The sequence below is a fragment of the Falco peregrinus genome, chromosome 5, assembly GCF_023634155.1.
Source record: "Falco peregrinus isolate bFalPer1 chromosome 5, bFalPer1.pri, whole genome shotgun sequence".
Lineage (NCBI taxonomy): Eukaryota > Metazoa > Chordata > Aves > Falconiformes > Falconidae > Falco > Falco peregrinus.
In genome coordinates, this window is record NC_073725.1 from 59,096,284 (window position 1) to 59,113,091 (window position 16,808).

The following is a 16,808-nucleotide window of genomic DNA, read 5'->3' on the forward strand; positions in this document are numbered from 1 at the left end:
GGCTGGTGGGCACAGACTGCCCCAACCTCTGCCACTGTGCGATCAGCTTTGTCAGCTGAAGCCAGGTTCTGCTACAGGAACAGAAAATGTGTTGTTTGTAAATCAGGCCTCACAACAGCTTAAAACTTAAATACACCTTCAATTAATTAAACCTTTGCAGAGCAGCTCAGCTCCGGAGTGGATACAATATTCATTCTCCTGCCTGCATATTTTGCTACAAAATAAACAAGTTTTCCAGGCCAGGCTCCATACTGCTTGTCTAGGAGTTTGATTGGGTTTAAAGTAATCTCAGAATCCTACTGGGGATCAGCTGAACCAAAAATTATTATAACGTAGCACTTAAGAGAAAATTACCTTTTAGCGAACTATTTGTACACAGCACATGTCTGGTAAAACCTCAACAGGTCTGACAGAGGTGCTTTTTAATAAGCTCTATTAACATGCTTTCCAGTAATGTGAAACTTGTGGGGTTTGTTTCTTTTTATTGCCTTATTACAATATGTTTCCAGAATGCTCAAACAACATTTTTCCCAGCCATTTTTTATACATAATTGCATTTTCTTCCCTGTCCTAATTTTCTTCCTGTAAATGTGCCCTCTGCACCAATCAGTGCCTCAATGGTGATAAAGCAACTCTTCTCGTGTCAGTGTAATGAAGAACAGAATTTGATCCATCGAGGGGCAATATTTCATCTCTCACCCTCCACCCTTGAAGCTTAGAACATTCGGCAGTGGTTACTGAATTTCACCAGGTAAATGCTGTCCTCCAGTAAACGAGGAAATGGCACCGATGTTCCTGCATCAAAGTGAAATGGAGGACCGGGAATATTTCTTTAGCACAAGAGGAATGACAGCTAGGAAAGAGCTCCTGTGCTGGACCCCCTGATCCCACCTGACTCGGAGGTACACTCACGCTCAGATAAGGGCAAAACCCATTAACTGCTCAAAAACAGGCGAACAGGTGAGTGGAGTAAAGCGGCACTGAAACTGATGGGATGCCAGCACTTCTAGGAGTGGGACTCCAGAGAAGCTGTGGATACCCCATCCCTGGAGGTGTTCAAGGCCCAGCTGGACAGGGCTTTGAGCAACCTGGTGTAGTGGAATGGCAGAGAGGCTGGAACTAGATGATCTTTAAGGTCCCTTCTAGCCCAAACCATTCTGTGATTCTGTGACTCTCCTGGCAGGCTGCTCTCACCAGCGATTTCTATCTAGCGGAGTATGTTCAGGGATGGTTTCCATATCACTGTCCATATGTTCACTCATAGTAGCCATAGCAAAGACATTACTTCATATACTTTGTAGGGGATATTGCCCCACAAGTGGCTTAGCGTATAGCCTCCTGTTGTGAAGTGCAGCTCGTCCTTGACCTCCACAAATTCCTTCCAACCAACACTTCTATGATTCAGTGATCCTTCATCTCTTCCTGTGGCAGGGCCTTGGCCTGACAGCTGCTGGGTTTGTAAGTTATTTCCCTGGCTTGGACTGACTCAGAGCCAAAGGAAATAAAGCTGGCAAATTCCTCCAGATCGCCGCACTGCAATATATCCCCTGCCGGGGCCTCTAGAAAGGATGCAGAGCAGGAGCTAACGGCCCGGCATCCCTGCTCGCCAGGCACGGGCAGAGCAAGCCCCGGCTCCATCCCCTCCAGCCTGTTGGGTACTAGGGCTGGAGCAAGTCCAGGACGGTGACAGACACAAATGGCAAAGCCAAAAATGAGACCTGGAGAGGAACCACACATCTGAAGTACAATTCCTTGACAATTTTCCTCCTGGCATGACAAAACTCTCCCTCTCCCAGGCATGGCCAAAAACCCCCTCTGAGGAAGCTGTTTAGGCAAAACATGAAGAAATAAAAAAGAACTAGCTCATATAATTTCTTACTAACACTTCACTTTGAGATCCAATATTTATTTTCTTATGCCCAAGAAGTACTTTCAGCCTGCTGCATTGTAATTCTTTATTTTAAAATGCTTTCAAAAGTAGCGAAAGTTTGGGGTTTTGAGGAGGAAAAACTACAAAATCATTGCCTATCTTCAGAATGGCTATACAGCACATGTTTTTCTACAGATTTGTATTAGGATAGAAAGTAATATAAATATAAATGTATATGTATAAAAATAAGCGATTTGGTACCAACAGATTAATCTAGGACAATTTCAGAGAGGGAAAGAAACAAAAATAAAAAACCCCCAGTAACATCACAGTTTTGTAATTCCCTTTCTTAAAGGTGTTTAAGATTTTGACCTTCCACTGAGCATGAAATAGGGGAGGAGAACTACCACTGCCACTGAAATGTGCTCACAATACCTAGATTTTATATTAGTCATAGATGTCACACTTCATCAATTTACCATGACAAGACAGATATGAAAATATCAGAAGTGCATAAACTCTAGAGGATACATATGTAAAGCACATATTTTATGTGTTAGGGCTGTTACCTCGCTTTACCCCAAAATAATTATTTTAACCTGTAAGACAAATTGTAACTGCTTGTAATAAAGCAACAGTCCAACAAGAGTGATGCTTGCCCAGCACTCCAACCAGGCACACAGAAGGGCCAGGGCACAGGGGGCAGGGTGGTAACAAGATCCCACCGAAGCACAGACATCTTTCATGATTAATTGGAATATTCCACTTATCTACTGGACATCAAATTTACAAATTCAGCTCTTCTTTTTGCTTTCCCTTCCAGAAGCAGCACCTTCCCTATTTGGCAACCACCAGATCATCTATTACAAACATTATTTTTGCTGCTATTTTTTATTTCATCATTTGCAACACCCCATGTCCCAAACCACCCATCAGGACTCACGCAGAAGACACTGCACAAGGTTCATTCTGACAAAAAATCTCGCTAGTTTTGGTATAGCCTCCTAGAAAAGGGTGCAACGGGCAGAGGAAAAAACCCCACTCCCCTTTCCTCCACCCCAGACCCGGGTCCATGCCTGCCGCCTCCTCCATCCCACCCCGCAGGCAGGAGCCCTCCCGGGGTGCCAGCATGGGCCATTGCTTCCCTCTAGCGTCTGCAGAGCCGCTGCCTCTGCCTGGGCTCCCCGCTAATTAGTTACCACAGCCCTTTCAGCTCTCCAAACTAGAGGAATCTGGTTTGGTCCTGCGAATAATGACCCATAATTAATGTTTATAGACACTCCAGAGTATGAGAATTCACTGAGCCCCGGGAGCGCCTGGGGATCAAGCAGCCTCCAGAAACTCTTCAGTAATTAACATTTAACAATTATGTAGAAACCCCGAGGCAAGCAGCTGTCTCGGCTTCTGCAGGAGAGGCCTGAGGGCAACAGGACATGAAGACAAGCTATTCAGAAACCCCTCATCAGCTTAACTTTTCTCCTCCCATGCCTACAGACTTCTCACTTGTTCTAGCAAGACAGAAAGGTGCAAACGTCACCTTGGCACGATGGCAGCAGTTATATTTGTAGGAGGGACTGAAAAACACCCAGCTCAGCCTATCCAGCAACGGCCCCTGATGCCAACGTGATGTGCGTGAACAGGCTTCACCGTGTTCGGGCCACGGGCTGTCAGCCAGGAGGAACCCACAGCCACGCGTGGACGGGACTGTGCAGCACGTACTGGTAAGGGACCATTCATTGATAGGGAGGGAAAGGCATGAGCCTGCATTTCCGTCTGCACCTCAGCCCTGGTAATGCTTTAAAACAAATCCTTTAAAAAAATAAAATAAAATCACATCCAAATGCAACCTTCAAAATGTAAACTAGTAAAACATTAAGCTGAAAAATCAACATGAGTCAGTGGCTGAAGTAATGAACAAAGTGGCAGAGTTCAAGCAGATACATAAGCAAGATTCCTCTCTTCCCAATTTAGAAAGTAAATATTTACTGTAAATCTGTTTAATACACCAACAGGTCACTTCAGAATGCTACTTTGGGCAGAACCCTTGCCCCTCACCCCCAAGTATTGAGAACTGATGAGATCCACTAGATCAGGGCTAAATCTAACAAGCAGAGCAGTATCAATGTTGCCACTAGTCTTAGTCACAGAAATACAGTGATTATTGTGGCTGTTAATTAAAATATGCTCTTTCCTATTAATGTAACATTAACCTTTATATTTTAAACAGACCGATTGACAATTTAATACGCTCTTAATTCAGTATTTATCCCTGTACCTTTGAGGCATCCCAAAAGCTGATGTGTTTTGGAAGGCTTTTGAAGGTGAAACAATTTAAGATCTGGACCCACTTAGGTGCACAGCTCGGTTCCTGGTCAAGTCAATGAGCAATAGCAGCCTGCACTTTGCATAGCAAGGACTTTCACTGAAAATACATTATTTTAAGACTGAATTTCTACGAAAGACTCTATATTTAATAAGATCTGGGAATATAAAACACTAGTATAAGGTCATTTAATCAAATGTGGCCTGAACAGAGACAGACATGACCAACACGGTACAAGAGCATGCCTTTCCTTACATTTTTGCTGTCAATGAACAAAAAAACCCTGCTTAGAGTAAATCTGAGGGACTGCCTGAGAAAACACTAGTGACAAGGGATTTACCCTGTAAATGAACACAAGACAGGAATATTGCAGTATACCTTGAGGAGGAAAATGTCCACAGAAAATAAATCAAGCTCAGTAATTCTGCATTAGTTATAACTACATGGATAATTGCTCTAATTCTGCAGATATTGCTAAAGACAATGGGAAACCCATTCATTCCTTTGCAGTGCTTTAACAATTAAAATAGGCTTCTGCTTTTCTCAAAACAAGGACCAAAGGAGACTGTCTGCCCTCAGAACCAGCGCGGGCTGGGGAGAGCCCACCCGCATTCCCCTGTGCTGCCCAGCAGTGGGGCTCCAGCGCTGGGCAGGGGACATCGGCCCTGGCAGGGCAGGCTGGGCACCAAAATCAGTCATTCTCATAGCACTGGCCATTCACAAAGCAAGAAACAGAAGTCTGAAACCTCAGATCCTGCATACCACTGGGCAGCCAGGGGATTTCACTGGAAACTAAAAAAAAATAACCACCAACCCTAGGTGTTACTATAGCCATTAAACAGCTCTTAAAATAATAGAAAACATTTAAGAAAACCTGTGGTTTGAGGCTCTAAGTCTTATTAACTGCTTACAATAGAGCCTTCTTGTATTAGACACTCAGTCTTTAAATATATTTTCTGTATTTTCAGTTAAAAGTGTTTACTACACAAAATGCTGGATGCTGTCGCTCATTGACTTAAACAGGAACACCCACGCAGTTGCTTTACTTCCCCTTCCGACTTATGAAAAAGTGCTAGAGAAAATTCTTTGCTCCCCATTGCAGGCTCCAAACACCAACTGCAAGGATCCAGGTTCTGAAGCGGTAAAAGACCCTGCGTGAACACCACCACGGTCCGAAGGCACAGCCAGGGTGGATTACCAGGAAGCACCTAGCTCTCATGACTTTGCATCAGGGCAGCAAGAGGGATTTTGCTAGTCTTGTCCAGAACCATTTTTTGGTGCAAGGATTGGTGTAATCACAAATCGTAATGAACCGTAAGATACTTGGAAACTCGTTCTTCATGGTTTTGCACTTGACTGGAATGAGCCGTTTGAGACGAGCACCTGAAAGACAGGTCACACAGGCAGAGGGTTACACAGAGCCACAGTCAGATCCTGTCTCCATTCTCTCCCCACCACAGCACACACATCACAAGATCCAGGTTTGCTCCTGATGGTGTGTCATCTCATTATAATGCAACCAGCTCTCACCCTGGAGAGCAAGTTCCTGGATCCCAAGCCCTCTGCTAAGAACATCTCTCTCCAACACGCAGTAGGGCCCTGTCCAGCATGCGTAGGGCAGCTTGCGCTGATCCCAGCTGGGAGTGATAAAGGCCTCACGTACTGCAGATAAAAACCAACAGAGTGCAGTTCCTTGCGGAACGCAAAAGGGAGTATACAGTTCTAACTACTTCCAGGTGTGTATGAAGAGAAAATTCTGAGATTAACCTGCTTCTAGCTGGCCAGCTTCACTGGGTTACCTCCGTTTCTCTACCCTGATTTACTCAGGCTGCAGATGTTACCCAACAAGGGGCAGCAAGGAAGCACTCTGCTAACACGAACTGCTTTTTTTTGAGGCATGCACAAGATGAGACAACTTTCCCTGTGAATGCTACTGCTGGAAGGTGCAGCTCTTCTAAAAAGGAGCCTCTCCCCTTGTAATTCTCCACAGGGATACCTACTACTAGCTGAACCATGCTGCCCAGCGCAAGTGATGGTGCTGAGACCTGGATGAGGCAAATAACCAAGGTTTTGTAACTGCAGCAGATGCTTAAGTAATCTGTGGAGCTCCCAGAACTTGCCACCAAGCCTCTCTGTGCACCAGTTAGCTTACGCAAACAGGGAACTCTGATTTCTGTAAGCCTGTAATTACAGGCGTGTTTTTACCGGAAGAGCTCAGGTCATTACATATGAACAGACATTTCTTTTCCTGATGTTCTAATGAAAGGTATGACGCCAACAAAAAAACTGGTGAAGAACTAAAAGGACTTTGCTACAAGTCTTGATGACTGAGGGCTGATGCAACATGCTAGGGGCTTTCAATGGATTAATGGCCATCATATGAAACTATTGTGTCAAGGAAGATGAAGCCAATTCCTAGCTCTGCCACTGGCTTCCAGCATAACCTCTGGCATGTCACTTATAATACCATGTCAGATACCTCATCTAGAAAAGAGATTTTATGTGCAGACACTCCTACTGATATTGTGTATGCTCCATACTGTTAGGCTATGCTGCACTTTCTCCCCAGCAACATACTCAAGTGTAGAATAGCTAGTGGCTAGAGAAAAGCAATCTGAACAGACTTGACAGAAGTAATCTGATGGCTTTTCAATTCAGAACAAAATATGTAACAGATTTTTCCAATCCAAGCTGAACATTCATTCCATATTTTGTTTACCTATCCACAATACTCAAGCATCTCTGCAAAAAGCTGTGTGTTTGCTAGTTGCTACCCTATTCCCAGCATTTACTCACACCCTAATTTTATTATAATACTTTTTAGTAGCATATTTCTCATATGAATCCTGAAGCACTTCACAAGCCTGACATGCAGCTACAATGTCTCTGAAGCAGGCAGCATTAGCCCACTTGACAGCTGAAGCACTGAAGCACAGACAGAAAAGCTTCTCGCTCGCGGTCATGCAGAAGGTCAACAGCAGGGCAAGGAACCAAGTCCAGGTCCCTGCCTGCACAACAAAACTATAAAGCCACCATGAGTTTTAATGGCTGCTTCTAATAGTGACAAATGACTGTTTGCTTAGTGAAGGACATTATACCCAGGGCAAGCCCCAGGCCTGGGTGGACTTTTGCGCACGTGAAAGGTAGGTCAGTGGTGAGAACCCAGGTCTGAGACTGAGTTACCTGTTCTGTAACTTCTCAGTTATTTATTTTCTCCTTTCTCACCCGTATTTATCTAATTTATTTAAACACATCTGAGACTACCCCTCATTTTGCATTTGTGCAGAGCCCAACAGTACAGTGCCCACTGATCTCAGCTGGAGCTTCAGATGCTACTGTAATTAAAATTATAATGTTGATAAGCAATTTTAAATGGGGTATTTGTGAAATCTTACCTGGGGAAAGACTAAGAGCAAATTTGGTCTGAAAATCACATTCATCGCTTTCCAGGTAATCATCTGAAACGACAACCACCATCCTCCGACACCTGAAGATGAAGCAGTCAGGGGAGAAAAAAATAAAATGTCAAGAGGGATGCTTCTCATTCACACTGGTAAAAGTATGTATTCCTTTGAATTGCTCCAGTGGAGAAAGGAAGCCACCAGCTGTGTTCCAGCAGGAATTAACTACAGAGCAAGGGCTACTGCCAGACAGAGCGCTACGTTACACACAAAAACCTGATCACAGATACACACTTATATACTAAAAAAAGAGGAAACAGCAAAGTCCAGATCGTCTGTGCAGTCTTTGGTTGATCCTCTATCTATATATTACAAACAATGCCATCTTAATTACCTGCTTACACACTGCCTTTATTGACTGAACATAACCAGTACTTTTTAATACTAGAATGAACTGGACTGAGCTTTCATATACTCATATTACTGTGAATTCACCTGGTTTCATACATTTGAGCTTTATTCTCCAATTTGTTGATTACATTCGAGGTGCCTGGTTCTGCACTACATGTTAGGCTCTTTATGGAAGGCAACAAGGCTGCACTGCATGCTCTGAACAATGCTCTGAAAGGCTGACGGGTAAAACCCAAACACCTGCCTTGGGATTTTTCACTCCCTATCTGGGGAGCTGCTTTTATGCCTCACAGCTCCACTGCCCCTGAGTCCCACACAGGTCTGAGGGATCCCTGAAGTCAGTGCCAGAGCCAACACCAGTGCTGTCCCCTCAAACCCCACACTGTGGGGTGGAGCTAACTCCGCCTGGAGCTGCGTTCATGTCCAGATCACCTCCAAGGATGTGACTGCAGGATATTCCAGACAAAGAAAAGTGATCAGATATAAGCAGCTTCACTATAGTGCCGTCTCTCTTGTGAACACAATGAAGTGATGTGTTTGGGAATGCTTGAGTATTCCTTCTTGAGCCAAGAGCATAACAAACCCCATAAAGACATCTTTGTAGATTTTTACTGCTTCACTGGCACCACACTGCAGACATCATGGTAAAATGAGCATAATGTTCCATTACACTCAGCTGTCCCAAACAGCCACGGTTCACTTACCTCTTTTCTATAAGTTCTCCACTGATGGACCACACACACGTTCCTGGCAAGACATCCCGATCAAATACACAGAGCTTCAGTTTGAACTCTGTTTGTTCCAGCTCCCTGATCATCTCCTGGACAAACTGAAGGTCTTTCTGACAGTAGCAGATGAAGGCATCAAACATCTCTATTCCGCTCCCTGAAACCATTAAAAATTTAGCTGTCATCTTCTATAAATGAAGTTAACTCCTGTAGTGAACTTTCACTGGCTCTCACAGACTTGGACTCAGAATCAGGAGCTTTCACAGACAAGCTCTGGCCAAACTTGTGGAAGCAATTTAACATTTTACCAGATGAGCTACCCTTCAGCCCAGACTCCTGTCCGTAACAGGGCTGGCAGGAGGTAACATGTCTGTGCCTTGACCGCTTCGGTTCACAGTCCAGGCTATTCACATACATACACCCTCGTTTGCTGGCAGTGGCTGGGGAGGGGCAGCTGAGACGTGCAAAATCTGCAGGGGCAGTAACAACCAGCCCCAGAGAGTCGAAGGGAGACTGAGGCCTGGGAAGAGCCGGAGGGAGTAGGGTTGCACCCCAGAGGATGCAACTCAGAGCCCCGATGCTCTGGGATTTCACTGGCAGTTACACATCTGAAATATCTTTGTGGCTTTGTGTCCTGGTTCTCTAGTTCAGGTGACAGAGATTCAAACTTCCCAACCAAAACCTTCCTGCAGGCCCTTCACCCAGCAATGTCCTGACATCTGCCATCCATTGAGCTACAAGGCAGGCCTTTAAATTTGGAACCTGAAATTTTTATGGCTAAGATGTCAAACTTGGGTACTTGAAATCATACCTGAAGTGAATGGCCCCGTTTTCCCAAGGTGTTAATGGCTGGCAGCTCTTGTTTAGTTACCCATTATCTAAATACTAGTGTTTTACATTTTAAGGGCAATGTCTCTTGTAATTAAGTGCCTTAATACTGCTGAATAGTTTCCCACTGTATTATATTTTTCCGTATCAATGCCACTACACATGTTTTCAAGTTTTTATGCCAGTTAAAGCCTATGACAGTGAAAAAATAGGTCAGGCTCAAAAAGCTGCTGAGAAAAATATGAACCCGGCAGGCAGATCCACCCAAGAAGCATCCAGTCAAGCAGAAGGGTAACTGTCTGCTGGGTCCATCAAACTGAGGGTGCTGAGAGCACAGCGCTAACCTGGGGGTCACACCAGGTAAAGCTGCCATGTACAAACACCAGCATATTGGTCTAGGGACATTTGGGGAGGGTTTATCATGTCCCCATGTACAGCAAAGGTGGCCACTCAAAGTCGGACTAGCCAGGGAGCATCTAAAGAGGTGAGCTGAGATGCTCAGAGGGCTGGAGCACCTCCCCTGTGAGCACAGGCTGGGAGAGCTGGGGCTGTTCAGCCCGGAGAAGGGAAGGCTCTGGGGAGACCTTATTGCAGCCTCCCAGTACCTAAAGGGGCTGACAGGAAAGCTGGAGAGAGACCCTTTACAAGGGCCTGGAGCAATAAGACAAGGCGAATGGCTTTAAACTGAAAGAGGGGAGATTTAGATGAGATATTAGGAAGAAATCCTTCCCTGTGAGGGCAGCGAGGCACCAGCACACGCTGCCCAGAGCAGCTGTGGGTGCCCCAGCCCTGGCAGTGCCCAAGGCCAGGCTGGACGGGGCTGGGAGCCACCAGGGCTGGGGGAAGGGGGCCCTGCCCCTTGTGGGGGGTTGGAACTAGATGGTCTTTAAGATTCCTTCTGACCCAAACTGTTCTTTGATTCTGTGATTCTATCTCCATTCAGCCTCAGCTGCTGCTCCAGCTGTCACAGAACTTTACATGAGGTCCACTTCCTCAGCCCACAGCTGCGCACGCAGCCCAGCCAGCACGCACACAGCTGCCTGCGCAGCCCGGCGCGCAGTTAGAAACACCAAAGGCTGTGCACGCAGCCTAGCACACAGCTGCACATGCACACGGCTGCACGTGCAGAGCTGCACATAGCCCAGCAAGCGCACACCCAGAGAACTGTGCTTCCTCTTTCCCCTGACTTCACACCCAGCCGTACTTCAAACCCTGCTTCCTTTTTAAAGGTGGTTAAATCTGCCGAAGGCAGGGCAGCGTAGCCAAGGCAATCGGCTCTGACATCCTTCCCCCTTGACTCCAACCCGCTGTGCTTTGTGTGCCAGGCTGTGCTAAGGGACACATTTCTGGGAAGTCTCCTCCCATGCGTGTCCAGTGGGCTCTGTGCCAGCCCATTTCTGGGTATGGTGTTTCCTGGGGTTGCTTTTCCTCTCTGCTCTAGGGAACAGGAAAAATGAAAATGCCTGATGACTACCAGCTAAAGCATTCTGACCTAGGTTATGAAGTGTCATGGGGAGTAATGAAAGCAAACAGGTTTTCTGCACTTCTCATGGGAGTCTGCTGCAGCTGAAGGCGATTCTGACATGAGGTATCACGCAGCAATGTCATCACGGGTGCTTACCGTACGGATCATCCCTGGTGGTGATGCCCATCAGTTCTGATGTCTTTGGCACGCTGCTGTCTACTGCTGGCACTTGAAGTGGCTGGTCAGCCTGCTCCTGCTTCCTTTTTAAGTACTTCTTACAGTCCTCCTCTGCAAAACCACATAAGGTGCAAGAGGCTGCTGTGACGGTGGCTTTACACTGCTGGAGTTCTTTAAAACAGGAATAGCTATTTCATGGATCAAGGATATTAGAGGGAAATGCCCTGTCTGGGTTTTTTTGGCACCTAGAATTTCTCTCACCCCTTTTTGAACCTCCTGATGCTGCCTCCACAACCTCCTCTAGCAATTAATTCCTGAAGCACACCCTTGCTGTTTAAAGAACTTTCTTTTATTCTTTTTTAACCAATCTCCTCCTATTATCCTTAGTTCTAGTATACCCCTGTACACTTAACAGCATGCATCACATACAGAACAGCTCTCAACTCTACCGTCTGCTCCCATTGTTATGCTTTTTGGAATATTTAAATTAACAAAATAATTGGAGGGGACTCTCAGTTAGAAGTCTTCTTATTATATTTTATTAATGCAGACACACGCTAGCTGATTCACACCACCAGCCTTTGTCAGCCAGAACTGCAGGTGACAATGAGTATAGACACTCACCACACACAGGAGGACTGTGTAAAATACTAAGGAACCCTTGAAACTGTTTTTATATTGTGCAACAGCTAGTAGGGATCCTCTTTATCTCTGGCAGAGTGGGTGTGTACCTCCCCTCTGGGATAACGGAAGGGCAACCAGGCCTGTCACAGTCACTGCTGTGAATTTTCCGAACAGGAATACAGATTCATCACAAAGAGATATTGTTTAAAAACAAATGATAAACCTAAATGTTAAGTCTTCGGAGAAGTGACAAGAAACTGCAGTCTCTACCACTCTGAAATATACAATTACAGAAGAACTTGAAAGTAAAAGGAGATTTGAAACCAGGAATTAAGAAAAAGATGAAACACCCTAAAGCCTTCTCGTTCAAGGTTAAAAAAAGCCCCAATAATTACAAAGCAGAAAAGTACTGATCACTCAGAGGGCCAGGCTGGCACAGCTACAGAGATCACTGGTACAGCAGCAGCAGAGTGAAGAATCTCCTGGAAGTGCAGGACGCGGTGGGAGCCCGGTGAGCACAGCTGTGACTGCCCTGACGGGAAACCAGCAGGTCTGCAGGAACTTCTGGTCCTGAAGCCTCATCCTCTGCTTCCATCTCACAGTTTTGCATCTCGTGACTGGATTGTCTCCGATCTAATAAGGTGTCAGATCTGATCAAGGCTTCTCCTGAGGCTGAGGCATTCCCATCTGTCCCTCTCCTCCCCCTTCCTCCCCAGTCCTGCAGCAAAGAATTCTTTAGCAACCAGAAGGTTCAGATTTCAGGTCTTTCCTCACTAAAGCACAAGCCCGCTGCCATGAGGCCTGCACATTCTGTGTCAGGTAAGTCTGTGTCTTTGAAATCGTGATTGAAGCCGCTTTGAACTGGCCAACGGCTTCGCAAGTTCCACAGGAAGGACTGGCACATGGGTACCATCTTACATGTGCCACGGTCCCCTAGGTAGCCAGGCTCTCGAGCCGAAATACTGCTCAATAGGCAAGAACAGGCAATTATTTCAAGGCACACTAATACTATTGCTCAATACAGAAATGTTCATTTTAAGTGTATTTGCTCCCTGCATTCTCCCTTTGCTTCTCCCAGCTGCAAAAGTGGCATCTACGCTGCCCTGACCCGCGTTTTTCCAGATAGGCACCCAGAGCTCATCACCGCACCACTCATGGCTGAAACACATTCTCATGAGCGCAAGTGTTCTCCTGATTCTTCTAGGCAAGCCGACCCACAGAGTTTTGATGGCATCATGCTGTAATCCCAGACCCTGTTTAGCCCCAGAGGATAACCCTGAGGGCTGGGCAAAGCTTTCAAAACAAAACACCGGAGCTTTGTGGGTTTATTACAAGTGCAAACTGGGGGCCCTGTCGCACCAAAACTGCCCATAGGCCCAGTGAACCTGAAGGGATGAAAGACTTTCACTGATTGGGCCTGAATTAGTCCCCAGCTGAAAACAGTGCCTGGCTGTACAGGTTAACCAGAGCGAAGGAGGGTCAGAGGTGACTTTGCAGGCCCCTAAAGCAAAAGGATGCAAACCAGGACAACAAAGTAGCAAGAAGCTCCTCCAAGCTAAATTGTCCCACTCCACCCAGCATCTCATTAACCCAGTGCAGGCTGTACATTCTTCTCACAGTCAAACAGAAACCTGAGGTATCGGAAAGAAAGACTAAAACCAGAAAACCTAAAGTGCAAAATGATTAGCATGATGAGAAGAGAGAAGGAACAGACCCAGTAACTGTCAAGCAGGAAAGCAGCACTTTTATAACGTGTCAGGAAGAAACAAAAATCATGAAGTTTCAGCAGGAAAGAGTTAATGTAAATATACCAAAGCGAAGAGCTTCACAGCCCTGAAGGTGATTGCGGAACAAAATAAACTGCTGAGAAAGATCCCTGTTAGGGCAGATCTGCTGGGATGGAAAAGCTGCATCCTGCAAGAGTCTGTACGCCACATGCTGCAACAGGGGAGCTCCTAAATACGGCCCTGCTGTACAGAGCGGCCAAAGTGGAACTGCTCAGGGCTGCAGGAGACACCGCTCTTTAGCACCCTAAGCATACCCAGGAATGGAGCAGATGACGGAGAAGACACAGAACTGGTCCTGCAGCAGAAACCACGAACCACATCCTCTGGAGCTGCACAGCACCAACGAGTTGTGTTTGACAGGGACGAGTTGTGTTTGACAGGGATGCTGCATCCCAAAGCAGCTTGGCTCACCTGCCCACACAAAGGCATCAGGTGTCATTCGAGAGACTCCAGAGTGTCCGAGACGTCTGTTACGGGCCAGCAGGTATGACAGCAGACCTATGAATGGTCTGTGTCCATCAGAAGGTAGAGGCCATGTGAGATACCCCGATGCCTCTCAAATGACTTGAGATGCCTTCTTGTGAGCAGCCGAACCGTGCCCCAGATCTGCACTTCCTATGATGAGCGCAGATCGCAGAAACCTCCGTACTGACGTTTTCTGATTCTGAGCTGAATCCTACTGCAGGTGTCCCAACAGCGTGCACATGGATGCCCTTGGCATCAGGAAATACTGTACACGCAGCTGTTCGTTTCCTTTCCTCTTACGAGTGGAAGTATCTCCAAGTCCTGCAAGAGCTCAAACTGCCAGCAGCCGGTCACAGGCCCTACCTGCAACCTTCAGCCAAAAGTAACAAAAGAGAGGAATGGCCATGCTGGGTCAGGCTGAGGGTCCATCTACCCCAGCATCCTGTCTCCAGCAGTGGTCAAAACCAGATGCCTAAGGGAGAACATAAGAATAAAATAAGCATACAGTGATATTTTCCTAAAATAATCTATCTTTTGGGTATAATCTACAACCTATTTTTATAATCTATTTGCTGGACAATTTGCAGTTAAGGAATTTCCTGAGGCAGAGGCAGTACTTTTGTGTTGAACAGCCCTCAGTGGGTCTTTCTTCCAAGAATTCATTCGTCTCCCCTTATCAGCGTGACCTACCACTGGGCTAAACTTGTGACTTTCCTGAAGCTCAGATTCCTCCCACTTATTCTGCTATTGAGAACTGTCTGTTCAGGTTCTGACAAAGACCACCCACCACACTCCGTCCACCGGGCCAGCTCCTGAACTCAGGGCCAGAAGCAGCCTAGGTGGTGCCCAACGTCTTTGTGAGGTCCCAGCTCCCCTGCACAGCTGGAAGCTTCTGCCGTTTGTTAAGAACCTCTGATCAGTGGGTCACAAAGCACACCAGGCTTTTTGTCTTTCCCAAAACTGGGTGTTCAGAGTGTGTCCTTAAGTAGGAAGAACAACCAGAGTAGAGGGAAGTCCTCCACTGCTTCTTGGTCAGGCTCTCTACATAGGCGAGTCTCTACCTCTTCACTTATCTCCCAGAGTAACAGGAAATGAGATTTATTATTTCTTCATCACTAGCCCAGTAACCTATATTATACAACACAGGACATCAATGGAGCCTCTGGCTTTGGAAATCCTCCGGCAATGAACCTCCCCTTCTGCTGACAACTGGCTTCCCTCTGAATTTCTGTGAGGGTGAAGAATATGAAGAGTCTATAAAGAACAAGTTAGCAAAGCAGCACAAGGACCTCCATACTTCGCACCAACCTATCTCAACTGTTTTTTCGGTACGCAAGGAATTATTTTTCCTTCCATTATCAATTATTTTCCCCTTCTGTTATCCAGTTCCACACAACCCTCATCTCTCCCTGTAAATATCTTCCTGTCACACTGGACTGTAATTTTCACCCTGTCCTGTGTCAGCACAAGCTGCCTCCTGGCTGACCTGGCCCACGGCATCCTTGGACACACTGAAGCTTTGTTAGTGCAGGTTTGCGGTAAGACGGGGTTCGCAGGGCTTATGGTTAGCAGAGGTAGGAGTACGCGTCTCACTTCCCTCCTGGAAGCTCTGTGAGGCTCCGAGGAGGCCACTCCACAGCCTGGGAACGGCTTTTCTGCGTGCGTGGGCTTTTTTCTTAGCATCAGCTCCCGGGATGGTACAGCAACGCCAAACACAGCCAGCACCCCCTCCCCTCCCCTCCCTCCCTCCCTCCCTCCCTCCCTCCCTCCCAGGCTCCGAGGGAGCGCCGAGCCCGGCCGGGCCCCGCCGCTGCGCGGCCTGCGGACACCCCGGCCAGCCGGAGGGCCGCGGGACACCGCCCCGAGCTGCCCCCGGCCCCAGCCCCGGCCCGGCCCGGCCGGGCTCCCCCCTCCCGGGGCCGGGGGTGCCGCCGCGCCTCACCCACGCTGTCGGCCAGGTCGAGCAGGACGTCGTGGCGGCCCAGGCTGCGCAGGGTGTCGAGGAGGCGGCCGACGGTGGCTCCGCCGGGGCAGCGGCACGGCCACTCCTCCAGCAGCGCGCCCGTGGGGTCGGGCAGCGCCTGCAGCCGCCGGATCTCCAGGTACTCCCAGCCCAGCCGCTCCGCCAGCGCCGTCCAGTCGGCGGCCGCCGCCGCCGCCGGGTTGAGGTAGAGGCCGAGGCGGCGCCGCACGCCGTAGTTGAGCGCCACCATGGGCACGGCGTGCAGGTCGGGCGGCGGCGCGCCGGGGCCGGGGCCGGGGCCGGGATCGGGTCCCGCCGGCGCCGTGGCCATGGCCGCGCCGCTCTCGCAACTTCCCCCGCCGGCTCCGCGGCCCTTTCGCTTCCCGCCTCGCCCCGCCTCGCGCCGCCGCCCGCCCTCCGCCCGGCGCGGGGGCACGGCTGGGGCCGGGGCTGCCGCGGGCTCCCCGGGGGCGCGCAGCGCGGGGGCGGGGGGGCGCTCGGGCCCTGGAGGCTTCCCCCGACCCCCCGCCCCGGCGGCTACATCCCCGCCGCCCCGTACTACGAGCGCTGGCGTTATCAGCGCGGCCCCGGCAGCGCCCGCGTTCAGATCCGCGGGGCTCGTCCCCGCTTGCAGCAGAACTCGCCGCGTCCCTGTCGGTGCAGGCCCGGCCGGAACCGTCCGCCCCGCTAAGCGCCCGCGGAGGCTTGCGAGCCCTGCGGCAGCGCTTCGCACTAGAGGCCCAGCTGCATCCCGGCGGTAACACCC

The 16,808-nt window shown here is 48.4% G+C and overlaps 1 protein-coding gene across 1 annotated transcript; it reads right to left on the reverse strand.

Annotated features, from left to right (window-relative positions):
- Positions 1 to 1,941: 1,941 nt before the first annotated feature.
- On the reverse strand, positions 1,942 to 16,781 carry MYD88 (MYD88 innate immune signal transduction adaptor). Its single transcript, XM_055803692.1, has 5 exons — positions 16,022 to 16,781; positions 11,183 to 11,314; positions 8,710 to 8,890; positions 7,589 to 7,680; positions 1,942 to 5,576 (listed from the first exon to the last, which is right to left on the reverse strand). Exons 1-5 carry the CDS (start codon positions 16,371 to 16,373, stop codon positions 5,422 to 5,424), a joined length of 912 nt encoding a protein of 303 aa, XP_055659667.1. The 5' UTR covers positions 16,374 to 16,781; the 3' UTR covers positions 1,942 to 5,421.
- Positions 16,782 to 16,808: the final 27 nt, after the last annotated feature.

Bases quoted from the DNA above. Each gene is read 5' to 3' on its own strand.
- MYD88 (XM_055803692.1), bottom strand. From the start codon at position 16,373: ATGGCCACGGCGCCGGCGGGACCCGATCCCGGCCCCGGCCCCGGCCCC. The intron at 8,891-11,182 runs GTAAGCACCCGT...TAATGGTTTCAG, and splicing joins CACCAGGGATGATCCGTACG to GGAGCGGAATAGAGATGTTT. The intron at 5,577-7,588 runs GTAAGATTTCAC...CCTGTCTTTCAG, and splicing joins TGCTCTTAGTCTTTCCCCAG to GTGCTCGTCTCAAACGGCTC.